This window comes from Rhyacophila brunnea, unplaced genomic scaffold (assembly GCF_057557595.1).
Source record: "Rhyacophila brunnea isolate RB1 unplaced genomic scaffold, BYU_Rbru_1.0 scaffold_23, whole genome shotgun sequence".
Taxonomy (NCBI): domain Eukaryota; kingdom Metazoa; phylum Arthropoda; class Insecta; order Trichoptera; family Rhyacophilidae; genus Rhyacophila; species Rhyacophila brunnea.
In genome coordinates this window covers 21,694,715-21,721,746 of record NW_028232893.1, presented here as the reverse complement: position 1 = coordinate 21,721,746, position 27,032 = coordinate 21,694,715, and the positions used below count along the sequence as shown (strand labels likewise).

General features: G+C 34.7%; 2 protein-coding genes across 5 annotated transcripts in view; one reads left to right on the top strand and one right to left on the bottom strand.

Annotated features, from left to right (window-relative positions):
- LOC147069713 (uncharacterized) overlaps nt 1-6,930 on the top strand; it is a 39,798-nt gene extending 32,868 nt beyond the window's left edge. The window contains exons 14-15 of the mRNA XM_085950668.1: nt 1,451-1,547; nt 4,893-6,930. Coding sequence (XP_085806794.1) covers nt 1,451-1,547; nt 4,893-5,576 — 781 coding nt within the window. The 3' untranslated portion in view covers nt 5,577-6,930. The remainder of the gene's footprint in view (nt 1-1,450; nt 1,548-4,892) is intronic.
- A 2,735-nt stretch (nt 6,931-9,665) lies between these two features.
- LOC147069712 (uncharacterized) lies at nt 9,666-23,984 on the bottom strand. Of its 4 annotated transcripts, none has more exons than XM_085950671.1 (9): nt 23,708-23,984; nt 23,472-23,618; nt 21,139-21,379; nt 20,507-21,009; nt 15,935-16,143; nt 15,388-15,504; nt 13,895-14,101; nt 12,052-12,268; nt 9,666-10,761 (listed from the first exon to the last, which is right to left on the bottom strand). In XM_085950671.1, the coding sequence occupies exons 1-9, from the start codon at nt 23,870-23,872 to the stop codon at nt 10,531-10,533; spliced, it is 2,037 nt and encodes a 678-aa protein (XP_085806797.1). In that variant the 5' UTR covers nt 23,873-23,984; the 3' UTR covers nt 9,666-10,530. The 4 variants fall into 4 exon arrangements, with proteins under 4 accessions (XP_085806797.1, XP_085806798.1, XP_085806799.1 ...); XM_085950672.1 differs by having other exon boundaries at nt 20,507-20,991; XM_085950673.1 differs by having other exon boundaries at nt 20,507-20,988.
- Between the last annotated feature and the right edge of the window lie 3,048 nt (nt 23,985-27,032).

Here is a 27,032-nt window from a genome sequence, read left to right as displayed (position 1 = left end):
AATAAGAGCATGTAGAGGCAAATTTTAAAATTGTAATAAGTAACAAAAGCTATTACAAAACTGCCGAACAATCTTCAAGAGAGGAGATCATCATGTTGGCACTATATACCGCAAATTTTCTTAGTGCAACAGTCCTATGGCCCCAAGAGCTGGTTAAACCGACTCGAGCAGCTCTTCCTGTATTTCTATGCCACATGGACATGTTGAACTGGTAACTAGACCAAGCGCATAGAGCCTATCGGTGAATCTACCATTCCCAGTCAAGAATTGACTGGTGTAATGGTCCAAAGTGGTTATCCCCATTTGTCATTTGATAAAACTTTTCTTTGGTGGAGGCATCCTATTTTTTTCTGCCAGGTTTTAACGTTTGTTAACAGTTAGTTTGCTTCCTCATGAGGCAGCGTAAGATGAAAGTCACTGATGTCCGCCTTCTCGTCTTTGAGGAACTTCGTGGATGCAGGTTTATGCAGATCGAAAGGGAGGACCCCTTTGAAATTGTACGATAGGCCTTTGTCATTGCACACTGCGTTGTCCACTGATGACTACACTTTTTCGGATACACATATACCTCTTATCTCGTAACTCTCCCGTATACACTCTGTAGATAGTATTTAGTGGCCTTTCAGGATGCCGGAATCTGGTAGACTCGAAGAATAGGTAAGCCAAGTTGAAGCTCTTCTCAGGCGTCCGTATCACGTGGCTGTGCCAGGTCCAATGTCAGCTCTTCACTCTCAGCATGATAAGATGTCGCATACATACCACCAAACATCTATTCTCGAAGCGCAGTACAGTGAAACCCCGATTCTGCAGTTTTCAAGGAAGCCTAAAAAAATGATTAATGCGGGATATATAAACTTTTTTTTTTAAAAAAAACCCATTTTTCTCCTGGATTTTTTTTGACGTCTTGAATTATTTTTAGTTTCTCAGCTAGTTCTAGTTTTCTTCATGGGGGGCATTTTAGTTGCGACTTATAAAAATTCGTGATACGAGATGTGAGGCAAGCCTGAGCGCCGACCAACCTGTTCAAACAAAGCGACGCGACTGAAAGGTCTGTACATATAAACAATTCTACGAAAGCGATAATAATAAACCAGGATAATATTTGTGACAGGACCATAAAATTTAGACGATAGAACGAGGAAAACGATAAATCGGGGAACGGTTGATTCGGGATTATTTAACATTGTTCTTATGGGTGTTTGGCGTGATTTTCAAAAATCCGATCCGTGCGGGAAAACGATTGATGCGAGAACGGTAGATCGGGGTTCCACTGTATACAATTGCTCTGAGAATTCATAAGGTGCCTCGTAATTAAAGTACATTGCCCTCTATTTATCTAAAAGTTTTCTAATATTTATGTACATGTCTGAGGTGTTCCAAAGAAAGGCCACGCCATACGCCATTGCAAATTGACGCAAAATGATAAGAAATGTTACCTCTTTTGTTTCAGTATGATGAACGGTGACAGTTCCGGCGCTTGCCCCGTGTCTATTGATCTCTCTGATGATAACGACGAAGACGATGATGACGAAATATCTGAAATACAGGTGACAATGTTTTATTCTTCATCATTGAAGTTTTACAACAGGTCTATAGGATTAAACTCGTACTTGAGGGGTTTAATACAACTGAAATACCAGTTACGTGTAAATTATACATATGCCGTTTGTCGTATCACAATTCACCCATGAGCTCTCGTACCGAAAACAGATGGCCATATAGCAGTAGCGAAGGGTGGAGGTAGGCTGTTAAGATCTCCCATAAATAGTGCACATTTAACTTTTTTAGTCATACATATTTGTTTTTATTGAACTAAGACTACGATTTACAGATGGTATTGGTTAGTTTTTTAAAAATCAATTAAAACTTGCTTAAACCAAACTATAATGGATAAAGAATATTATTCTATCTATAAAATATTCATGTATGATTTAATTGCATAACTTTAGATATTTTATAGACGAGTATTTTTTGACTATTATCTATTATGGTTTGGTTTTCGCATTGAATTTTAAAAATTTACAGACACCATCTGTAAATTGTAGTCTTATTTCAATAAAAACAATTACATATGACTGACAAAGTTTAGTGTGCACCATTTTATGGCGGATCTTAATAGCCTACCTCCACCCTTTGCCACTGCCGTATAGCAGAGATCAAAAAGCGACACGTCGTTCGTGGAGCATTTCACGAGCACCACTTTCTTGCTAACCTACTTTCAAATAATTCAGAATTCTATATAAATACGTACGATATGGTATTTCTAATTTACTTACTGAGATATCCCGAGTTCTGGCCAGCTCAGGGTATTGGTTGAACTCATGATTCACAAAAATAAATTAAATAAAAGTCTTTGTTTTTTTGGTAAGCACGTGGCTTTGTATTTTTAATGATTATTTTTCTTTTACAAGAAAGAAACTTATGTTAAACAGTGACATATGTAGATATTTATTTTTATCGTTTCTATAGTTCCTTAATGAACTATATCTTAATATCACTTAAATTCTAATGATCAATGGCCGACATTCGTTTTATTTTTAGCGCGAGTTAGCGGACTCACTTTAACATCCGTTCACACTCGTATTTTTTCTCGACTGACTTTTAAATGTTTTAAAACGCTCGCGTGATAATTTGGCGAGTACAGTTACTGTAAAAGAACTTTCATGCTAACTCTCTTCCACTTTTGCATCTTTTACATCCATCTCTTTTAAACTCATAAAAAAATCTTACATAGATTTACAAGCTATTCCCATTACAAAATTAATTACAATTTTAATGCTATGAATCTTTAATATAATACTTAAAGCTATTGGTTTGAAATTTTATATCTAGGTATATATTGTAATTAGTATTCTAAATCTAACATATTCCTTTTTATCCAGATAGCCAAGTGATACGTCATAAGTCTTTCCTATTCTGTTAATTGACTATGTGGCCAAGCTGCACGTTTAGGCCTATAAAACTTTATTCCGGCTCCCCATTGAAGACGGGAAGTCCAGGAGTATGTCATTACCTACCTATTTACTTGTCTTTTCTTTCTATTCCAGTGGTTTTTATTAAATATTTTTTACGTGTGATTTAGACATGAATTTGAACTTAATGCTACACAGTTATCTGTTTTCGATACAATAGCTGACATAGTGAACTGTAATACGGCCAACTACATTATGTATAATTTTCTGGAAACGTAAATAGTTTTTTGAGAACTTATTTTTAAAAATCTCCTGACTTCGATTTGGAGAGGAATTTCTGAGACTGCTTCATGATGGCCACAAAAAAGACTATTTTTCTTTCGGCAGAACTATAAACAAGGTCTCAAATTTGTTTCTGGAAGATTTTTTTTTCTTTGTCAATAAATAAGATTTTTTTATTTTCTTAAGGGGGGACATGCTCGTCGAAGGTCAAAATTGAGTTTTTATTGTATTTTCAAACCATGATCCTGGACACTCCTTAAACGTTGTAGATGATCTATTTATATAATTTTGAAGCCTTATTATCCTTTATAGTTATTTTAAATATTTGATGACTGCATAAAGTATTTTTATTACATAAAATAGTATTCTTTTAAACCTCTCGCTCAAATGTTTTAGAATATAGTCATATTTCGGTACATAACTGTGCAGTGGTGTTAAGATTTTTTACATTTATTAATTTTTAAACGCATTTATAAAACCATTAGCATAATTTATTACCAGATAATTTTTGTAAAATATTCACGATAAAAAATTATATTGATAATCTCTGTGATCCCAAATTTTACAAGAATTAGGCATTTTATTATTCAAAAAATCGGCAAGATTAACACATTTCAAGATAATTCTAAAGATATTTAATATAAGCTATGTCTTTGACCATTCAAGTGTGATAAACATCTTATGAATAATGATTGCTTTATAATAATTATTGACCTAAGAATAAGGTAGTGTTTTTTTGAAATACGCCATTTCTTTTGTCATTCCCCAGTGGTTAAGCTACAACATACGGCCGTAGCCATAAATTGACAAACTATAATTGAAGTAGGGAGTAAAATGATATTAACGCGCGTGTTTGAACATGTACCGTTTAAAAAAAAATAAAAAAAAATTCAGTTAGGTACATGTTCAAACACGCGCGTTAACATAATTTTACTCCCTACTTTAATTATAGTTTGTCATTTTATGGCTACGGCCGTATGTTGTAGCTTAACCACTAGGGAATGACAAAAGAAATGGCGTATTTTAAAAAAACACTACCTTATTCTTAGGTCAATAATTATTATAAAGCAATCATTATTCATAAGATTTTTATCACAATTGAATAGTCAAAGACATAGCTTATAATAAATATCTTTAGAATTATCTTCAAACGTGTTAATCTTTCCGATTTTTTGAATAATAAAATGCCTAATTCTTGTCAAATTTGGGATCACAGAGATTATCAAAATAATTTTTTATCGTGAATATTTTACAAAAATTATCTCGTAATAAATTATACTAATGGTTTTATAAATGCGTTTAAAAATTAATAAATGTAAAAAATCTTAACACCACTGCACAGTTATGTACCGAAATATGACTATATTCTAAAACATTAGAGCGAGAGGTTTAAAAGAATACTATTTTATGTAACAAAAATACTTCATGCAGTCATCAAATGTTTAAAATAACTATAAAGGATAATAAGGCCTCAAAATAATATAAATAAATTATCTACAACGTTTAAGGAGTGTCCAGGATCATGGTTTGAAAATACAATAAAAACTCAATTTTGACCTTCGACGAGCATGTCCCCCCTTAATATGTATCTAGCGTTTTTCTACATCTGGCATATTTTTGTTTAAGAGTGTTGACAACACTTGGGTTCTATCATAGATGAAAATAATGGTCTGATAATTTTGTTCTCATTATTTACAGCATATTGAGTTGACAAACGGCGACTCGGCACAATCTTCATCACCTATCCACAAGAAAGCTGCTGTATGCAATTTCACCGCATCACCTTCCTCAAAGCAGGCGCATCGCGATGAGAACATCAAAAAAATCGCAGACAAACCGCCAGTCATACATCCAGAGCTCATAGACGTCGATGAATTGTCCAATGACGTCGTCTGCATGGATTCTGATGAGACATCGCAAATATCAGCGGAGAAACGTACTAATGATTCCGACGATGATGCAAGTAATGATGAATGTAGACACAAATTAAAGAAATTTAAAGGCGACTTTGATACAACTAATTCTGAAGCCATCGATAAAAGTAGTATTGTTGATTTAAGCAGCAATGATGCTCCCAATTCCAAGTCTGATGTTGATGATAAGTCGACGCATTCCGACACTGATGTACAAGCTGTCATCAGTGTTGTAAATGATGTTAACACAGGTGAAATCGTTGAATGTTCTGTTCAAGATGTGCCAATTGTGATGAACGGTCATCACGATAATGATGAAACTGAGAAAGATGCTATTGTTAATGATACCGTTGTATCGTTCGATGGTAAAGATGTTGATAGCAGCAGTGCTGATGCTAAAACAGGCGATGTAACCATCACCGAGATGTTAGGCTCCTTTGTCGATGAGGTAATAGAAGAATATAAATAAGTTTTTCCTGCTCGTCATATTGTTGCATTTACATTCTATAAAATTGTTTTATTTTAACTACCAGTTACGGCCATATTAATAATGTATCCATTTTTCTGTTTTAACTGAACAATAATAGTTGTCGGTAATTTGGTTTTTGGTGTTTGTTATTTAGATCAATTTTGTCCCTCAATATTCATACTATGGATACATGACTTATAGCCTCTTTACACGTGCATGGATTTACTGCTGATAGTACGTATTATCGCGGTCATGACAAGAAAATGCACATGTAAACATGTCGTCGCTGTAGGATTGGTTTGTCGAAATAGACTAAATATCAAATGTTCAGGAGACAAAAAACAAATTTGATTTTCCTATATTGAAATACATGAAGGTATTTAAATTGTTGTTTTTCATTTATTCCATTACAAAACACTTTAAAGAAAAGGATAGTTCTGGTCCATTTAGATACAAAAAATCATTCTGCATTCAATGATCGATTTCGACAAAAACGGATATTCGACAAACCAATCCTATAGCGACGATGTATTATCATGCAAGTTCCAAGATTGCATGCATGAATCAATGAAGTTCGGAAACTTCTGAATTTTCACACGACAGTTGGGATTGTTTGATATCTGCGCCTGTGCAGTAGAGAACGATAGTGGCAAACCTGCCGGTAAAAAAACGAACTACACTGACACATTTTGAGGTTAACCGATATTCACAACCTGTCAAATAGTACTATAAAATGACAACATCACGTCTCGCTTACTCTTGAAGAATGAGAATGGCGAGACAGTCAGCAATTTTACGTGTTTAAACAGTTATTATTGCGATAGTTTAAAATACACACTATTGCTAAAAGTAAATCCATGCATGTGTACAAGCGCTATTATGCCTAGTAACAATGTCTCCAATTCTTATTTTTCATCTTTTTTGATTACGTCTCGAGAATATTAAACCGTAAACGAGAACCTCTAGCTAAAACCAATGATTTACGCTTCACACACAAAAATGCCATTTTCTGCTAATATTGAATAGTGGGACTAGTTTTTGCAATTAGATGCCTAATAAATATGAATATGGTGATATCTGATTCTAGTTAATTTTGTTTTGTATGTACATACATACTAAAATGTTTTATTGTGGCATTTATTTACATTACTTCAACATCTGATTGTTAAAATTCAAATAAAAAAAACACGTCTGTTATATTCTGGTAATAATATTATTTATTGTTTTCAAATACATACATGTTTCTTTTGTTTCAAATCTATTCTTATAAAACAGTTTATTATTTTAAAATGTCCTTTCTATTTTCTATAAAATATAATAAAAAATACTACATAATGTAATCGATAAATAAGTTTATGTTTGTTTTATTTACTCCTAATTCCCTTTGGACATCTATATTATATACATATCAGTGGCGAAGGGCGGAGGTAGGCTGTTAAGAACCGCAAATAGTGCACATCAAATTTTGTTAGTCATACGTATTTGTTTTTATTGAACTAAGACTACAATTTACAGATGGTGTTTGTTAGTTTTTAAAATTCAATTAAACCCTGCTTAATCCAAGCCATTGTAGATAATAGTCAAAAAATATTTGTTTATAAAATATCTAAAATTATGCCATATTATTAGATACTTTATAGATAGAACATTTTTTATCGATTATGGTTTGGCATAGGCAGGGCTTAATGACTTAATAAAACTAACGAACACCATCTGTTATATTATGTATTCTTAATTTAACAAAAACAAATAATAAGTCTGACTGAAAAAGTGTGCGCTATTTTTGGCAGATCGCCCATAACATACCTAAACTATTATGGTTTTGTTTAGGCAGGGTTTAATTGAATTTTAAAAACAATCCAGCACCACCAGCAAATTGTGTTATTAGTTCAATGAAAAGAAATATAAATATGACTGACAAAGTTTAGTGTGCACTATTTATGCCGAATCTTTTAAGCCTACCTACACCCCTCGCCACTGATATATATAAGACCAAGTTAATGATTATCGATCGGGTTAACCAAGCAAGTATTCTCTGAGATCTAGAAACAGTGAATGAGTTTGTATATATGGGATCAACCTTTAGTGGAAAAGACAGATGCGAAGCCGAAGTAAGAAGGCGCACATGTAAATGTTATTGATTTCCGGATGTATACCATAATAGTTTAGGTATACTATGGGCGATCCGAACAATATAGTGCACACTTTTTAGTCATACATATTTGTTTTCATCGAATTAAGTATACATATTACAGATGGTGTTAGTTAGCTTTAAGCCTTGCCTAAACCAAACCATACTTAACCCCTTACCGCATGGGTTTTTTTTTCGTTTTGAAAAAAATATGTGTTGGAAAGGTTCGTAAAAAATAAATAAAAAAATAATGCTGTATTATTTATAGTATATTTAAAAGAAAATTAATTGTGCCATATTTGGCACTACATGCAGTCACGATAATACTAAAAATGTACCCATATCTGGCACCTCATGCACTATTGAGGATAAAAAAAATAAATGAAATAGAAAGTTGTAAAATTAAAAAAAAAACAACAAATTAGGCAATATGAAACTCGGCAAAGCAGTTTCGGACTTTATTTACACATAAATGACCTTTACATTTGATGCACATAATAAACGATTTTCCTTTGCAAAGATGATGTACATATTTTTGTCGTAATTAGGTCCATGATCAGATGATCTACGCCATCCTGGGCCACTTCTTTTATAGGAATATCCAATTTCCTTCTTCTTTTAGAAGGCTCTTCATCTTTGTCTTGATTATTGCTGGGACGTCCACGCTTTCGATGTGATGGAGTGAAAACTGACGCTCCTTTTCAGCGATTCTGCAACTAGTAATTTTAAATCTAAAAGCGGCATATACTCTTCGTGACTTTTCCTCCACAATATCCAACTATTCACACATACTAGATCGAAAAAATTCGATGATACTATTTCTTACTTCTATTCTGTAATACCCCAACATCGAATCTAACAAATCCACCCATGTATTTATTATATACTTGTACCGCTTTAGGACATGGAATTAATTTGAACGTATTTTCCTTAACAAATCGTTTAGCGGTACCCATAGGTTTTTTTCCTATATATGTTGAAAGGAGATTGACGACTTTATTATCTAGCCACGAAACTACCGATACAGGGAGATTATCAAGGTCAACAACCTTTTCAACCGTATACCCCCTCCCTTCTTTTATCATTTCCTTTTCCGTAGGAAGATTGGGATTAGGAAAACGGTTTCTCCTGACGGTTCCCAATGGCAAAATTCCATTAGTATGTAAATACTTTACTAGTGGTAGGCTAGTGAACCAATTATTGAAAAAAATCTTGTGGTTTAGATGCTTTGGTATTGTGACAGCCATTTTCGAGACAACATTATCACTTATTCCAAGATCGGGAGCATTGTCTGGAATAATGTTGCTTTGTTTTCCAGCATATATGTCAAAGTCATAGCTGAACCCTGATATTCCACTCAGAACAAAAGCTTTATAACCCCACTTGTGAGGTTTATTCGAGTTGTATTATTTGAGGCTCGATTTTGCCTTCGTCGGAATTATTTATTCATCAACTGCAAGATTCTCTTCTCTTGGTATCGAGTGAAGTCGTTCATTGAGACTTTTTATAAGTGGTTTAACCCATTGTAATTTATCATAATCTGGGTGCCCTATCGAAACTGCCTTTGTGTTGTCAATGAAATGTAGAAATCTTTTTATCTCTTCGAATCTGTTGCATGTGATAACATTGGACACAGGCTCAAAATTTATTGCAGTATACCAGTAATGTCGAGTTGTTGGTAAATGAACTACTGACATGTATATAAGGATTCCGATAAACTGAACAAACTCAAGTTCAGATATTTGAGCAGGTGTCTCGGGACGAATTTGAGAAGCATATAAATTTGACTGAAATGTAATCCATTCTACCATGTGTGATGTAAACAAATGTTCTGATAGATTTTCGAGTTCGTTGATTCCTTGTGGCAATGTTTCATATCCCAAAAACGCTGTATCTTCTTCTGAAAGAAGAAGTGTTGCCATCGGTGCATCCTATTTGTTTTATTTTCTTTCCTTTTTCCATATTTCCTATTTTTGGATCTTGATTATTCTGTGAATTTTTTATATTTAAGGGATCTTGAGTTTCGGATAGACATATTAGGTTCTTCGAATCAGATAAACCTGTATCTGAACATCACATCATAATAATGATAGAAACAGAAATACTTGCCAAATTATTCACAGTTGTGTTCAGCAATATCGTGATATTATGAAATAATTTTTTTTTCGCTCGTACTGTTCACAGTAATGTTAAAATAGCCGTTGAAAGACGCAGCAAATAACACGTGTTGTCGTTGCAACTTGAAATTGCTATAACTGAGTGAAAAATTCTCTTCGTGAACGCTAGGTGGCAGTATTCGATAGGTAAATATTGTCAGATATGGGTCTATATGCAGTAAAACGATAAATGATTTTCGTAACAACCAAAATTGTAATTTAAATGCTGTGCCATATATGGCACTCTATGCGGTAAGGGGTTAATAGATAAAAAATATTCTTCTATCTATAAAATATCTTAAATTATGCCATTAAATCATATATAATTTTGATATTTTATAGATAAACGAATAATTTTTTACTATTATCTTTTATGGCTTGGTTTACGCAGGGTTTGATTGAATTTTTAAAACTAACCAACACTATCTGCAATTTGTGGTCTTAGTTCAATAAAAACAAATACATATGACTGACTAAGTTTAGTGTGCACTATTTATGCCGGATCTTAACAGCCTACCTCCACCCTTCGCCAGTGGTGTATTTCTGTACTTTCAATGCCATGAGTCACCTTCACAAACGGCTCTGAAAACCCTTTCCTTTTATTCATTTTTCCATCACGACAAAAGTCAAATAAAAACATAGCACCGCACAAGTGAATAAAAACAGTCTACTGCACGACAGCAGCTTCCAATAAAACCAGTTTCTGTGGATTGGCAGCAATACCGACATCGGTGTTGTCGTTCTTTTTACTCCGAAAAGGCCTCTTTAGCTTCAGATGTACCAACTTGATATGGGTCCGCATGGCTGCCTCCTGGCGGAAGGGTCTGTCGCAGATTTCGCAGACGTAAGGCCTCTCACCAGTGTGTATTCGAAAGTGGATGCGGAGAATAGCTTTCGACTGGAAAGAGAATCAATTATCAAATGTCTGTTTGTTTAACATCAAAATTGCTATAGAGCATTGATTCCCAAAATGGATACTAACTACCGTAGAAAGCGATGTTAGGCTACACAAAAAGAGCACAAAATATAATTCATACCTTAGATACTTTAACAGTATGAATCTATTTTTATTCACATAATATACTACAAGATTCAATTTCAATTGAAATATATGACAGTAACATTGCTTCCCCGAGAACGCCCTCACTTTGATTCCTATTGACTGAATCCCAAAGTCGCCACAACATTTTAGGTGGGCGCTGGAAGGTAGAAGCATTGGAAGACAGTAGGGTACGCTAGGGTAAAATAATTCAAACTGACACCTCTTACATTCACCTGCATGAATCATTTTATGTGTTTTTTAGTCATTAAAGGTTATGCGATGTATATTCATGAAAAAAACAAATATTGTAGATAGTTTTTCACAAGTTTGTGTCATTTTATGTGTTTTTAAGAGGTGGAATCTTATACAGTCGAACTCGGTTATTACGATCACGGATATAGTGAGATCTCTGATGTAATGAGGAAACATTCGTTGACATTTTAGTTTATGATTTTCTCCATACACTGTTATAGAGAGAAACTTATCGGATATACCGAGCTAAAATATCATCAAAAATTTTCTTGAAACTGTCAATGTGTCAATCGTTTAAAAACATTTCGACCTAAGCAATAAAATCCGACCGCCCGGGATCGTATTACATTTATGACATTAGTTAAGTGTCTAAGTATCTACCTAATTAGTGTTTTCGCCGACAATATTGAAAAAATATCCACGCATATGGTTGAAATAAGTAAAAAATCCAAGGTTTGTGAAGTCAGTAGGTACCAGCGTTCATTACAATAAACAACTTCTTTTGTAGTTTATGAATGCCATACTTTCGGGGATTTTTACGATGGTTTTCAGATTTTTTATTTTCGACTTTTTGTGTTATGTGACCTCTGATATAACGAGTAACGCTTATAACGAACAAATTCGGTCGGTCCCATCTTCCTCGTATTGACCAAGTTCGACTGTACTTGAATATGAACTAAGCATTTAAATAGTTTATCATCAATATTTCTCATTTTAGGTGGGGTATTTATTTTTTGCTTATATATTAACAAATATCATATTTTGAATAGGTTTTATTTCTATGAGCCTCGCTCGAACGCTTGCTTTTTAACTCAGTGCGGTATTGTCATCTTTTTTCTGGTTCACTTATAAGAAGGTTTTTCTTCAATATCATGGTCAGGTCGGATTACTTACAGCAAAGACTCTCCCGCAAGTCTCGCACGGGTGTATCTTGGGCATGACTTTCCCCTCGTGGTATCGCTCCGTGTGCTTCTTGATGCCACCAAGCGAGCGAAACCGGGCAGAACACTTGTCGCATGCCCACTTGAAGATTTGCAGGTGCGTACAGTCTACGTGCGCCTTCAGTTTCAGAGAGCTGTCGTAACGCTTGTCGCATTGCGTGCACGGGAACCTAGAAATTATAATACAGCTCCGATGTAGATATTTATTTATGTACTAAAATATATAAATCAAACAATTCACTGACAATATCTGTGGTGGTAAACAACTTAATCAATGTCAGCATATTGATCGGCGATATTAAATATCATATCCGTGTCCAATTATGGCAAACTCAGTAGATAACTGATTGCAATGATTGTTTCCGCGATATCCATTTTTCCACATCGTCAGCTATATCCGATGACGCAAACTCCATAAAGTAGCTTACTCAATTACAATAATTATTTCTTAAATATTCTTTTCGAGATATTATTTTGATTGTGAGTACATCAATAAAGAGCGGATCATAATTCATTGGACAGTGACACATCCCTGTTACAGGCGGGCTTCTCTCGGTGTGAAATAATCATTTAGTAATTATAAGCCGAAACATAACCCTAACCTCTAGAAATGGCTAAATAAAACACCTAATCTGATTCCTTGCTCAACTGCTTAATGTTTTATTCTTAGTAAAGTCCTTCGTCTGGTATGTGAAAGTAACATGCTGGGTGAAGATGAACAATAAAACGTCTAAAGGTAAAGTATGTATAAAGTAAAGTATGAAAGACGATGTATGTAATCGATAGTTTAAGAAGATCACAAATTTGTTTTATATAAAATATGTATAAGTTTTTCTAGTATCTAATAAAAGTATGTAAGAGATGAACGGATCGTGTCGCGTAATAGAGATGTATGTGCAATAGAGATGTATGTAGAAAAGAAATTATTATTAAGAGTATAATTATTATAGAGTGTATAATTGTGAATTCAAATATTATAATTCAGCCGTGCATTGCGCAATGCTGAACTCGTCGCGCGCCAGCGCTGAAGTCTACCTCGTGATTCGCCAAATCAAAAGATCGTCCGATCGGATTTGGCCGATCACGGGAGTTCTTTCATGAGTCGGCATGGGTTCGAGAGAATTTTGAAAAGGAACCACCGGTAGCGAGGAAGTTAGCGTGAGACTGGATAACTATGAGCGACTGACTTAAAAAAAATTAATTACGAAAGAATATCTTACAACGTTTGTAACTTTAAAAAAAAAACTATATACGCAAATAAACTTCAATAAAATAACACAAAGGGATATCATTTACACTGCTCCTTATCTCGAGAAGAGTAATAATTTTAACACCACTCCGGATGCACATAACTGAGCTAGCCGATGAAGACGAGATTTGTCAACTGAGAAAAGCTACGAACCTGTCCTCGTGCTACTGGAGGTGTTAACAGGTCACTCGAATAGACTTACCGGTCTGTCAGAATCTCAGTCTCTATATCGCTCCGCACAACATCTCATCCTACTGAGATTTGGACCTCGGAACATCGTAAGTATTGTAACATAACTACTGTAATATACTCTTGTAACGACTGTTTACGCTGCAAATAAAACTCGCTCCTCCATCCATCAGAGCAACCACCAAATCTCTACTTCTCATCTCTCCTTCTGACGACTTCCTCATCCACCACACCATGACTCCTAAATATCAATGCATCTTTGAAGAAAGTTACAAAATCGGTACTAGAAAGCCATGCTACTAGTGTCTCCATTGTTCATATCACCTTATAAGGCAAATACGTAATACAAGTGACAAACTTTAGATAGGCGGGATTTCCGTGGCTCGAGGTCAGATTAAGATGGTTGGCGAGAGAGGAATGCGTCTTGAATCTTTTGTCGCACTCCACACAGTAGAAGTCCTTCCGCTCCGAGTGCGTGATTGAATGCGACTTGAGAGCGGTCTTATTCACGAATGTCATCTTGCAGACATCGCACGCAAAATTCTTCTGGCCGGTGTGGGCGCGGCTGAAAAGACAGACAAAAATATAAATTACTGAGATGCTGAAGAATAAATTTTAATTTATCTATTTATTGTACATGAAGTGATTTATTACAAATTATAAATTCTAAATGTTCACAATGTTGCATGACAAAACAAAGACAATAAGTAACAGTATTAATAATAAACCTAAAACAGTATAATCTTCTGTCGCGTCCTGTCGAGAATACCACGAAAAAAGTAGATATAACCGAGATTGCCAATAAACTAAATCACCATATCCATTCCAAAGCGGAGCATATGGGCCTCATTATAGGAGAGATTGTATAAACCTGAGAGTAATGATAATTATATATATAGAAAGCAGCTATTGTTTGGCAAAACGAAGCCGTGTTTAAACCTCGATTTTATTATTATCAACTTAACTATGAAACATTATATCATCGTGTTGCTTCTCAGTACGGCTACCAAATTTAAACACAACATAGTTAAGGCCATACCTTAGTTGCGACACGGTCTAAAAAGATCGTCGCTAGGCGATGCGCGGATTGCGGGTCGCGGGTGCAAATGAGGCATGTCATACCAAATATAATTTGTCTTATAAATCCAACATGTGTCCATTTAATTTTCCGTTTATTGTTTTATCAGTAACAATAATAATATATTCATTGACATGTTTTCTTTTTAAAGTAAATGGGTAACGTTTTAAGTTATCTTTACACGATTTAAGAATTATTACGGCCGTCGCCATCACGAAGCAAAATGACGTCTTTCCAGCTCTACATTCTCTCTCTGAATGGGAGCGAGTGCAAAATTTCGTCGCGCCTATGGTTGAAAATTATTTGCCGTTTCACTGATGTTCTACTAAAATAACTAAAAATAATTTCCGCTAACTTTATATTTAACACAAATACAATAAATTTCAGCAACACATGCTCGCAGTTTTTAAATGAATGTAATCAGTCAAATTCATTTTTACTGGCGACGTTTACAAAAAATATTTAATTCGGCCGTAGAAGTTCTATCTTACTCTCGCATAGTGCAGAGATATAAAGCGTGCCGAATGCTTACTTACTGACACTTATGGTTAGTTTTTGTTCACGCCTTGGTATAAACAATTTTTTTTGTTTTACGAGAAATGGATGTTAGCCACTTGATCAACCTATTAGATCCATACTACAAAGACACATTGAAAAAAAAAATGTGAATTTACCAGACCTAAGATTGAAACTTGAGACCTACGTCATGTTACCGCTCGACCATCACGGCGCGGGGCGCAACAATTTGCCACATATAACCAAATGGTACTCACATAGCATGATCATTTCTAGTTGTGCAGTGGTTGAAGGCTTTCGGGCAATACGGGCATTTGTATCTCTTTAGGTCGTTGGTGTGCGAAATAATATGACGGCGGTGACTGCTATTCGACCTGAAAAGATGAAAAAAATTGAACATTGCTATAGATTCACCAGTATAAATTGTCCGTTGAGTGATGACGCCATATGCTAAATATTTGAGATAATTATCATTCAATACATTTTATACTGCTTAGTTCCAAATTCAAACACTTGATAATTTTTGATGGTAAATAGATAAACAAAAACCGATTGCCAATATTAGCTTGATTTGGAAGAGCACTGATGAGCAGGTATTATAAAGGCCAATAGTTAAAATTTGTTGTAATTAGTATGTCAGGACAATGCACACGGGGCGTAAACCCAAGAGATGCAGGTTTGATTCCTGCCGGGTGTCTTACTTTTTTCAAAAAGATTTTTTATATTGGTTTATAATATATTTACTGAGAAGAGTTTTTAAAAATTGTGTATGTTAGATATTACTTAGTTGGAAAGAATGTTTACACGCTGGTGAAGTCACAGATGCCGCAGATGTATGTGTGAGAGGTCCCATTGTGCTTAGCAATGTGCTGCGCCATGGAGGTGGTGGCGCGGAGCACCTTGCGGCACTGTCTGCACTCAAGCCGCTTCTCGTGCCCCGACGAGTGACGGGACAGGTTCCGAAGCGACGAGAAACGCTGCCGGCAGATCGGGCAAGCAAACTCCCCCGCCGACTACAGACAAGTAAAAAAATGATTAGCATTACAAATCAACCCTTAAGCTTATTACAAACCAACATACATCTGTCGGCAAATCAGAGTAATCATCGCTTCCATATAATATGATGTCAGACCATAAGGGCAGGAGGGGTTTTGATATAATGTGATGATTTGTGATGAAAAGGTCAGGGTTGTAGGAAATGTGACAAAATGTAAACTCATTTTTTTCTGAGAATGAAATATTCTAAAGGTACTTAAGTAAGTAGGTGACTCCAGCCACATTGTTTCAGAACAGGGGTCCACAAACTTTTTCGTCAAAGGGACAATTTTGAAATCAAAAATATTTGGCGGGCTGCCTTTTTTTTGTAAATATTTTGTTTTTAAAAACATAAAGTAAAAAAATAAAAAAATATTTCATTGTGTAAACTTATATTACAACGTTTTTATTAGCTCGTATTCTTATTTGTCCGGTGGTTGTATATCCAGTACAAATCTTGCAATCGATTTTTAACTAACTTCCCGACTAGCTAGACATTTGAAACTTTTAGAATATATCAGAACACAATGCCAATGCATTTTTTTAATACTTTTAGCCATCTTAAAGTAGAATTGAATTCATTTTCAGTTAATTCTGTTTTGTATGAAAAGTAATTTCGGAAGAAATCCATAATCCAATCCACTATTATTGGTTGCTAAGTGGGTGGTCCTAGCAACTAAATTATTAATATATACGTGCGTTACTATGGAAATCAAAATGACATTTCAGTATTCTATATTTGTTTGTTTGTTTGTTTTTTATTTAGATACTTCATTTCAAGTACAAGTTTGAGCATATTGAGCATAATAATCGAACAGAAAATTTAAAAACTTTGTATATAAAAAGTTCTTTTTATCCTGTAATTATTTTTAACTAAATATACATTATTAATATACTAAAAATATTATTTCACCACCTGATTTATGCAATTGTTTGTTTAAAACTAAATCCTGCAATCTAGGTTCAAATTTTGTGGTGTGAATACGCAAAACAGATGTGATATGGTTTTCTGTTAAGTTTGATCTTAAGAGGACGTTCTACAGAAATGGCCTTGAGAATTGAAAATATGATTTTTTAACATGTGGTCCATAATATCTGGTCTACTAGTTAATATAAAAAGGTCGTGTCAAAGTTGTTTGTGTTAATAAATTTGCTCTGTGACTGATCCGACTCATATTTCACATTTATTTCATCAGGGCTGTCGAAGACATAAATCATAATATATATTTATAATTTAAAATTTTTATTTATAATATATATTATTTAAGTTTTGTGCATCTAATGCCGGGTCCACACTGGCAACAAGTTAATTTGCTGGCAACCTCGTTAGATTTTACGATAATTATTGTAAAATTTCTTAAGCAATTATGGTAAGTATCATAAAATTTAATGAGGTTGCCAGCAACTTGTTGCCAGTGTGGAAATGGCTTAATATCCACTGTGGTTCACGTAGTGGCATGGACCTGGGGTTAGCTAATTCAGGAAGTCAACACCCATGATAGAATTTTTTCCAGTTTTGGTTGCATTATATTCCAAAACTCTTCTGTAAAAATCGTTTCCGAGTTTATAAATGGAAATTTCTCGGTGTAAATAGTAAACAAACCTACGAATAAAAAAAGACATAAAGGAACATACTGATTCATCGCAGTAAAATCTGGTAATCAAATTCGCCATTTTGAAAAGCGACGATTTTGCGTAAACAAATATCACGTGGTCTGTACGTGTGCGGCAAACTTCGAATGTGTTTGTAATTTTGTGCAAAGTGCGAATGTAATGTTTTCAAATAATTGATATGGATTAATTATACCATCGTATTATTTTCTCGAAATCATAAACATACTATAATAGTATTTGAGTATCAACCTATGTTCAATTTGAATTGGGTTATAATAATAATATACCCGTATATATATCAATAGTATGTTTGCTACAAAATCCACCCAAGTTATCAGTACGTACTTGCACAGGTTTGATTAAAAACCATGATGAAATTAACATTTAAAAAATATGAATGCTTAATATTATTTTGACAGCCCTGTTTTCTGATCGGCTTCATCTCGCAGGTGTTCATAAAATAATAATAATTCTCTGCGCAGCAGAAATTATCAGTAATAATAATAATATTTCTTGAAATAAAATCTCCGATGATTAGTGATTTCAGCGGGCCCTTAAGTTTGATTTTAAATTATATTTGAACGGCGGGCTCTTCAGCGGGCCCTTAAGTTTGATTTATTAATGCTAATTGTAGAAAATATTTTTTCACAAATATAGGTTGTTCCAAATAAAGAAGCCATTTGATGAGCATAAATGTGGATATACCCCAAGTGAAAGTCCTTTGTAGAATTCAATTAAGGGGGGACATGCTCAGCGTAGGTCAAAATGGAGCTTTTGTTCTATTTTCAAAGCATGATCCTGGACATTCCTTAAACGTTGTAGATAATCTATTTATATAATTTTGAAGCCTTATTATCCTTCATATTTATTTTAAACATTTGATGACTGCATAAAGTATTTTTATTACATAAAATTGTATTCTTTTAAACCTCTCGCTCTAATGTTTTAGAATATAATCTTATTTCAGTACATAAATGTGCAGTGGTGTTAAGATTTTTTACATTTATTAATTTTCAAACGCATTTATAAAACCATCAGTATAATTTATGTCGACATTATTATAGTGAAATATTTACGATAAAAAATTATATTGATAATCTCTGTGATCCCAAATTTGACAAGAATTAGGCATTTTATTATTCAAAAAATGGGCAAGATTAACACATTTGAAGATAATTCTAACTGTACTGATTATAAGCTATGTCTTTGACCATTCAAGTGTGATAAACATCCTATGAATAATGATTGCTTTATAATAATTATTGACCTAAGAATAAGGTAGTGTTTTTTTGAAATACGTCATTTCTTTTGGCATTCCCCAGTGGTTAAGCTACAGCATACGGCCGTAGCCATAAATTGACAAACTATAATTGAAGTAGGAAGTAAAATGATGTTAACGCGCGTGTTTGAACATGTACCGTTTAAAAAAAAAAAAATTTCGGTTAGGTACATGTTCAAACACGCACGTTATCATAATTTTACTCCCTACTTCAATTATAGTTTGTCAATTTATGGCTACGGCCGTATGTTGTAGCTTAACTACTGGGGAATGCCAAAAGAAATGGCGTATTTCAAAAGATTATCTACAACGTTTAAGGAATGTCCAGGATCATGCTTTGAAAATAGAACAAAAGCTCCATTTTGACCCACGCTGAGCACGTCCGCCCTTAAGTAAATTCTTATCACGATAACATATATCCTCATACAAAAATATTAAAGTGTCTGACCATTCATTCTTGCCAGAGGATATTTAGTTTTTAATATTCGATATGAAGAAAAAAAAATATTTAACATAAATCTCGCGGGACACATCAAAAAGTAACACGGGACATAATTGGCCTGCGGGACACACTTTGTGAACCCCTGTTTTAGAAGATCTTAAAACCATAATTTCTTGGGAAAAAGAATAAACAGTCTCTCGTTGAATATAAATAAGTGTAAACTGAACATCACATGCGGGACGGATGAAATAAAAAATTAGAATAATTGAAAAATTTCAAACCGTGGCTCCCAATATAAAGTCGCTTGGTAGAGTAGGCAGAGTTGCTTGAATAAATCAGTTCAATCGTTAGGTTTAGCATTTCTTTTAGCTGAATCTAACAAAGCCAAAGAATATGACTGTCTGTCACCTAATTATATAGTCTGTACCATGGGTTTCGAGACATTTAGACCCTAGAGACAGTATGCTTTGAAGACAGTCATCGCTTAACTGATAAAACAGGTAAGTGCTGTTCAACTGAGTACTTGAGACAGCGAATAAGCATAGAAATCTGAAGAGATAATGCAGTCACCGTTTTAGGTACGCTTGGGGTACCCAGGGGACTGGATGAGGTATTTTAAATACTTGGGGAAACCTTGTATATCAATAGGTTAACGTAATTTGAATGAACGAAATGATGAATTTCAGTAGGTTCTTCATTCATACCAAGCGGCATTGTGTTTCTTCATCATTAGAATTTTACAAAAAGAGGTATCATCGTGTACGTATGACTCTCATTACCTATTCAAGCTGAGTGTCGCATTGTAAACGAATCATCTCTGTAAACAGCGACATAACCAACTGTACCGCTCTACCGTCCGGAATCCGATATCACGTCTGTTTACGGGGACCTGGATTATACTGGGCGGGAGGAGATAGGAGAATATTTTAGGATCAATTTTGGCCTCGCACATTACCGCTATTATAAAAGTTTCACTTAAAAATAGAGTACCTACGTCTGCACTTACCTCTTCGTGTTTAACCAAGTGCCCTTTCCAACTGAGCTCATACGAGAAGTGTTTAGCACAGGATTCACATTTAAACGGCGCCTCCACATACTGCTTGGACATCCTGATCTCTTCTAACTCCCGGATCTGTTCATCCACACTGAGCATTAAGACATTGACGCTGTCCTCATCATAGCGGTAGTAAATCCGGCGATCTTTCTTAACTGTTTCATCAATTTTACTATCACAATTATTTTCAACACATTTTTTAGCTGCATTATTTAATTTACTCTTTCTTTCTTTCCGTTTGAAAGACTTGTGTTCTGGATCTTTCTCTATTTTAATATTAATTTTTCTATGTTTCTTTTTTTTCTTTTTACGTGCCTCTTTGAAATCGTCCAGTATTTCTTCTTTGACACTGGACGAAATTGAAATACCATCCAGTCCGTCGTCAAACCTCTCCAAATGTGCACCGACACCGTCATATTCAACTTTGATAATGTCTTCTGATTTAAAACAATGTTCTTCAGTGAAATTAGACACACGATTGTTAATTCTTACATTAGAAATGTCTACTTGTTTTTTTAAAGAATCAAATACAAAAATATTACACGATAATTCATTAAATATTTTATCAAGACTGGAATTAATACCTTTATTAGAGTCAATTGTCTCAGAAAAGGTGTAATTGAATATATTTTCTTCTCCTGCCAAAGGGTCTATAACTGCATTAGAACGTTCTATAGCATTTGTGTACGTTCTAGGCAGGTCTATTAGATCATTAGAATGAATTTCCTTGACGCAGTCGACTATTAAAGTATTTGATAGATCTAATAGTTGTCTATTATAGTCTGGATGTTTTTGTCTTTCTTTACGTAGGTCGTTTAAGTCGAACTGTAACACATCAAAATTAGTGATTCCAATAATTAATACTCTCATTTTTTTTTTTTTTCACCATATCCAATCCTAATAGGATCATTATGGGCCTCCACAGACTGGAGTTTGTATTATTGTTTTTAAAAGAAATGAATGTTAGCCATGTCATCCTTTAGGTCCATACCCTGACTTCAAACACTGAAAAACAATGTGTATATTTGTCAGACCCAGAAATCGAATCTAGGACCCACGAAATCATAAGCCGACGCGTAAGCCGCTCGGTTGTGGTACTTTCATGGCTACATGTTTAAAAATTCACTGGGAAGAATGGAAGGAATGAAATTTTATTAAAAAAAATATCTGAAAAAATGGTGGATTAATAAACTATTTTTTTTATTCAATGAATAATTCACAAGATTTAAGGGAAGTTAGCAGTAGTGTCAAGTTATTTGTAAATGAACATACAATGCAAAGTCATTTGTATCAATCAGTGGACCAGTGATAGTTGAAAAAAGTTGTGTTAAACCGTTTATGCACTCGAGTAAGTGAACACAACGAACATAACATAAAAAAGGACCAACATATTATGTGAATAAGAAAATCAGAGAGACAGTCAGCGCTTGTACGTGTAAATGGTTATTATCGCAATAGTTTAAAATACATACTATTGGTGCAAGTAAATCCATGCACATGTACAGGCGCTATAAGGCTTTTACTATTTATACTGAAAATTCTATGAGGTGGTCCATTGCTGACTCAAGTAGAAAGCCGATACATTCACAACGACTGGTCCTACTTTTTCCGCCCCTCCCGTTGTTGTCTATGTATGAACTGTCATTGCCTGTCATTGCCTGTCATTGTTCTATAGAGTGCTCATACTGACGCATATTTCATCTTTTTCTTTCTTCTTTCGACCATGTCCGATCCTAATAGGATCATATGGGCCTCCACAGAGTAGAGGTTTGTATTAACAGATTTTATTTTTTATGAGAAATGGATGTCAGCCACTTGCTCAACCTATTAGGTCTATACCCTGACAGACACAAATTGAAAAACAATATTATGTGTACTTGCCAGACCCAAGATTCGAACCTAGGGCCCACGGCGTTATATTTTCTCCTAGGGATGCTTACATACTGTAGCTTAAAATTTAGAAGGGATCTTTATTTAGCTACATATTTTTTCAGACTTATACGCGGCGTAAATGTGAACTCTGCCATTCTTGGTGGTATTGGCTTGTGTGTCTCTGATAATTACCTTAGAAATCGAGGGCATCCGTTATTTGTTCTCCCACGGTGCAGAACTAACCTGCCATTAATAATGCCAATTGGGAGGGCAGTAACCATGTTTAATGAAATCGCTTCGGATATTGATATATTCCACTTACGTGAGGGTGAATTTAGGTGGATGTTGTTTTATAAGTTTTTAAGATAGGGTCTATCAAAGTTCACTCTGTGTGCTTCCATCTACTTTTATTTTATTACTTTTTTTTTAAATTTATTTTCTTATTTTATTACTTATTCTCTGTATTTTTATTTTTAAAAATTATTAACACTTATTTTATGTCATGTCGTAAACGCTTTGAATTTATAATTTGTTATGTTCATTACATGTAAAACAAATAAATTTGATTTGATTGATTTGAGTCCAACGTTTAAGCCGCGCGGTCACCCATGTTCACACAGGGAATAATTTGATTTGAATAGATAAGTTACATGATAAATAGTACACTAGTATTAACACACCTTCTACAATAATGTAATGCATAGATCAATGCCACATATTTTTTGGAAATCGATATTACCACCGGTTTTTGTGTGAAGGACTAGTCTGACTTTGACAGCTGACGAATAACAGGAATATATATTATTTATAAATAACATTGATAGTTAATATATTTGATTTGAGAATTTTTTAGAATTCAATTTGAAACGAGAAAGGGCGAATCAATATGTTAAGCAATCTGGGATCTGATCGTTGCTTGTGCAAAAAGTTATGCTCAGGCTTTATTAATCTAAAGATGGCGGTGGGTGGTCTTATTTTTATGACTGCGATTTCTGTGAGCAGTCCTAGTTGAAGTGTTTAATAAAATATTGAAAAATGGACTTACATAGCCGTTGTTATTCGAGCTAGCTTCCAATAAACCGGATAATATTCTGTTGGAAAGCCGACATTTGTTTTTGAATCGTAAACATCTAGCTATTGATCGTGAACAATCCTTACAAATTTTATTAGGTAGTTGACCGTCTTTGGAGACCTGGAAATATTAATTTAATAATGAATAATCTGGAAATTGTACAATCAAAGGGCTATTATTTACAGGTATTTAAAATAAACAACACCTACTTTTATTCCTGATATATCTGTAAATGCATTCAGAATAGTATCACTGACAGCTGTGAATTGTGTTGGAGAAACCAATAAACATCCTCTGCACACGTTGTCAGTGAATTCTCGTTTCATGGACTCGCCGTATCTGGCGAAATTCGTTTGTACTTTCATACTTTTCATTCATAATGTTTCAATAAATTTCATTATTTTGATTCTAGATCGACTAATGACAATAAAATTTGATGACAGCTTTTATTTTGACGTTTAGATAGACCATAGACTAGACCATAATGTAGTTGGATTTTCTACCATAAACGAGTCCTATCTCTTTGACTTACACAGTGTTGCCAAGTCAAAATTTGAAATTTCAGTAGAATGTGTAAAAAAAATTCAGTAGATTCAACAAAATATCAGTAGATGATTTCTGGGCTCTATGTTACGACGCTACTCCCTGGGTAAACGTCAGATTTTTTTATTCAATATTTGAAAGCATCTTAATGCCGGCGCTCCATTGGCACGCAAGTCAGACGATTTACAGTCTTCGGACTTTTTTTTCGCGTGGAGCACCCCAGGTCTGCGGACTTTTTAATCCGCAGACCAGGCTCGTTGGATTTCAAACATGTTTGATATTTTACTCGCCGAGCCGCTGAAATTCGTACGTTCACCACGCTTTACCGTCACATTATTTATATCTATGCCGACGGACGACAGCGCCATCATTATTTTACTGTCATTCAAAGTGTTCGGACATCTCACATCGATAACAACAATGGTAGATCTACGAGTGCATTCGAAAAGTTTCTTGGAAGATTTTATTAGTTGTTTTAAAGACAACCCATCGTTGTGGAAGACGACCAGCCCACTATACAAGAATCGTGATGCCAAGTCCTTGGCGTATGCGGAACTTTTGGAGATTTTAATCAAGGTGGAGCCGCAGGCAAGGGTCGACGATGTTAAAAAGAAAATACAGACATTGAGGTCGGGTTACAGAAAGGAGAGAAATAAAGTAAGGACATCATATCGAAGCGGAGCCGGCACAGACCCAGTTTATCTACCCAAACTGTGGTACTATAAAAATTTGGAGTTCTTGAACGACCAAATGGAAGGTACGTAGGAATGCTTTAAAGCTATTTATTATACACGTGCAGATTATGAAATTGTCGTACCTAGCTCTGAAAGTGACATCGCATTAGATTAGCTACTATTAAGCAATTAAAACATACAGCTATGAATCATTTCTAGTCACAATAAAATTTCTTATTCTTTGCCGAGGTAGGTAATAAATAATAATAATATATAGGTACGAGGGAATGCTTTAAAGCTATTTATTATACACGTGCAGACTATGACATTGTCGTATCTCTGAAAGTGACATCGCATTAGATTAGCTACTATTAAGCAATTAAAACATACAGCTATGAATCATTTCTAGTCACAATAAAATTATTTATTCTTTGCTGAGGTAGGTAAGAAATAATAATATATAGGTACGATCATGGCGGTGGAAGCGCGGCTTATTGAGTCGTGGTCGGGTCCCAGGTTCAAATCCTGGGTCTGACAAGTACACATTGAATTTCAATTTGTGTATGAGTCAGAGTATGGACCTAATATGTTGAGCAAGTGGCTGACATCCATTTCTCGTAAAAACAAAATCTGTCAATACAAACCTCCACTCCGTGGAGGTCCATATTATGATCGGACATGGTCGAAAGAAGAAGAAAAGAAATGATCATAAAATCAAAAATCGCTCGAGTTAGGTTCCTTCAGAGACAATCAATAAATCGTCAATCATCAATCAAAATTAATGGTACAGTTTGGATATGAGGAATACAGCGGAAAACACATTTTGAAAATACCCGATATACTGGATTACACCAATTATACCAATATCAATATTAACCGTATGAAGGAATGGGTACTTAGGGGAGAGATAATAAAAAACAAGTTTGAGTATTATGTTGTATTTTAACAATTTACATTTTGTTTTACAGAATCGAGCTCAATATCCAGCATGGTGGACGATTTGGAAAACATGTCTCCTGATGAGAGTTACTCCAACTCGTTAAACAACGAAGATTGTATTGAGGTAAAACATTTTAACTAAATTGTTACATTGGTTTAATTTATCTATTGCTTATCATACTTTCTTGCCATGTGACAGCCCCGGTAGTATTAAAATATTTTTCGAAATCTCCTCGCGCTTTCTTAGCATTGGCAGTCGAGTTCCGATTAGTCGTTGCTTCCAAAGGCGCTAAGGTGTCCTGTGACCTCAGTCCAAGCTCTATTAAACCTGTCTCAGGATTTTCCCTATCAAGGTCATGAGAAGGAGTATAAGTATGTGTTGATTTGCGACGAAGAAAGTTGTGCAGCACACAGCAAGTTAATACAACTGTATTGATATTTTCAATTTTCATGTTTATTGGAGCTTGAAAAATGCGGAATCTAGCAGCTAAAATGCCAAAAACATTTTCTATAATTCGCCTGGCTCTGCATGTCCGATAATTATATATTTTTTTACTGTGATTTAATTGCCTTTGTGAATACGGCTTTATGAAATCGTTACGTAATGCAAAGGCTTCATCGCCAATATAAACAAATGGCAGTGCATCAGAATTAGCAGTAGGTTTTTTTGGTGCAGGTATTTTTAATCTGCCTTCGTCTAAACGTTTGAAAAAATCAGATTTTCTCAGTACGCCTCCATCAGAAATACGTCCATTTGTTCCAACATCAACATAAATAAATTCATAATTAGCATTTGCAATCGCCATCAAAACAATGCTGTGGAAATGTTTGTAATTATAAAAGTGGGAGCCGGCGCCTGCGGGTGGCACGATTGCAATGTGTTTCCCATCAACTGCGCCCAGGCAATTTGGAAATTGCCATTTACTATTAAATTCTTCTGCAATCGTCTCCATTTCTTCGTGCGTATCAGGGAACTGCAACAAAAAATAATCAACATTTTATTTACAGATAGAATATTCGCCTTCAACATCCACGTTGTCGACTACTCCAAGGTCGAATCTCAATAGAGCACCAGAACCCCCATCGTTCAAACGAAAAAAATCGAATGATAGCGCCAACAAAGTGTTAGAATTAATCACCGACAAACTAAGCAAGACTGAAGATGAATTTGATGTTTTTGGCAAAATGATGGCCATGAAACTACGATCGATGTCACAGGGACAAAGATTGCTGGCCGAGAAGCTGATGCATGAAGTTGCCTTTATGGGACAAAGTGACAAAATAATGCCAGCAACTACTGTTCATACTCAACCAGTTTATCGTATATTAAGCAAAAATGTACAAAAGCCGGTATAATAAATTAATGTTTTTTGTATGA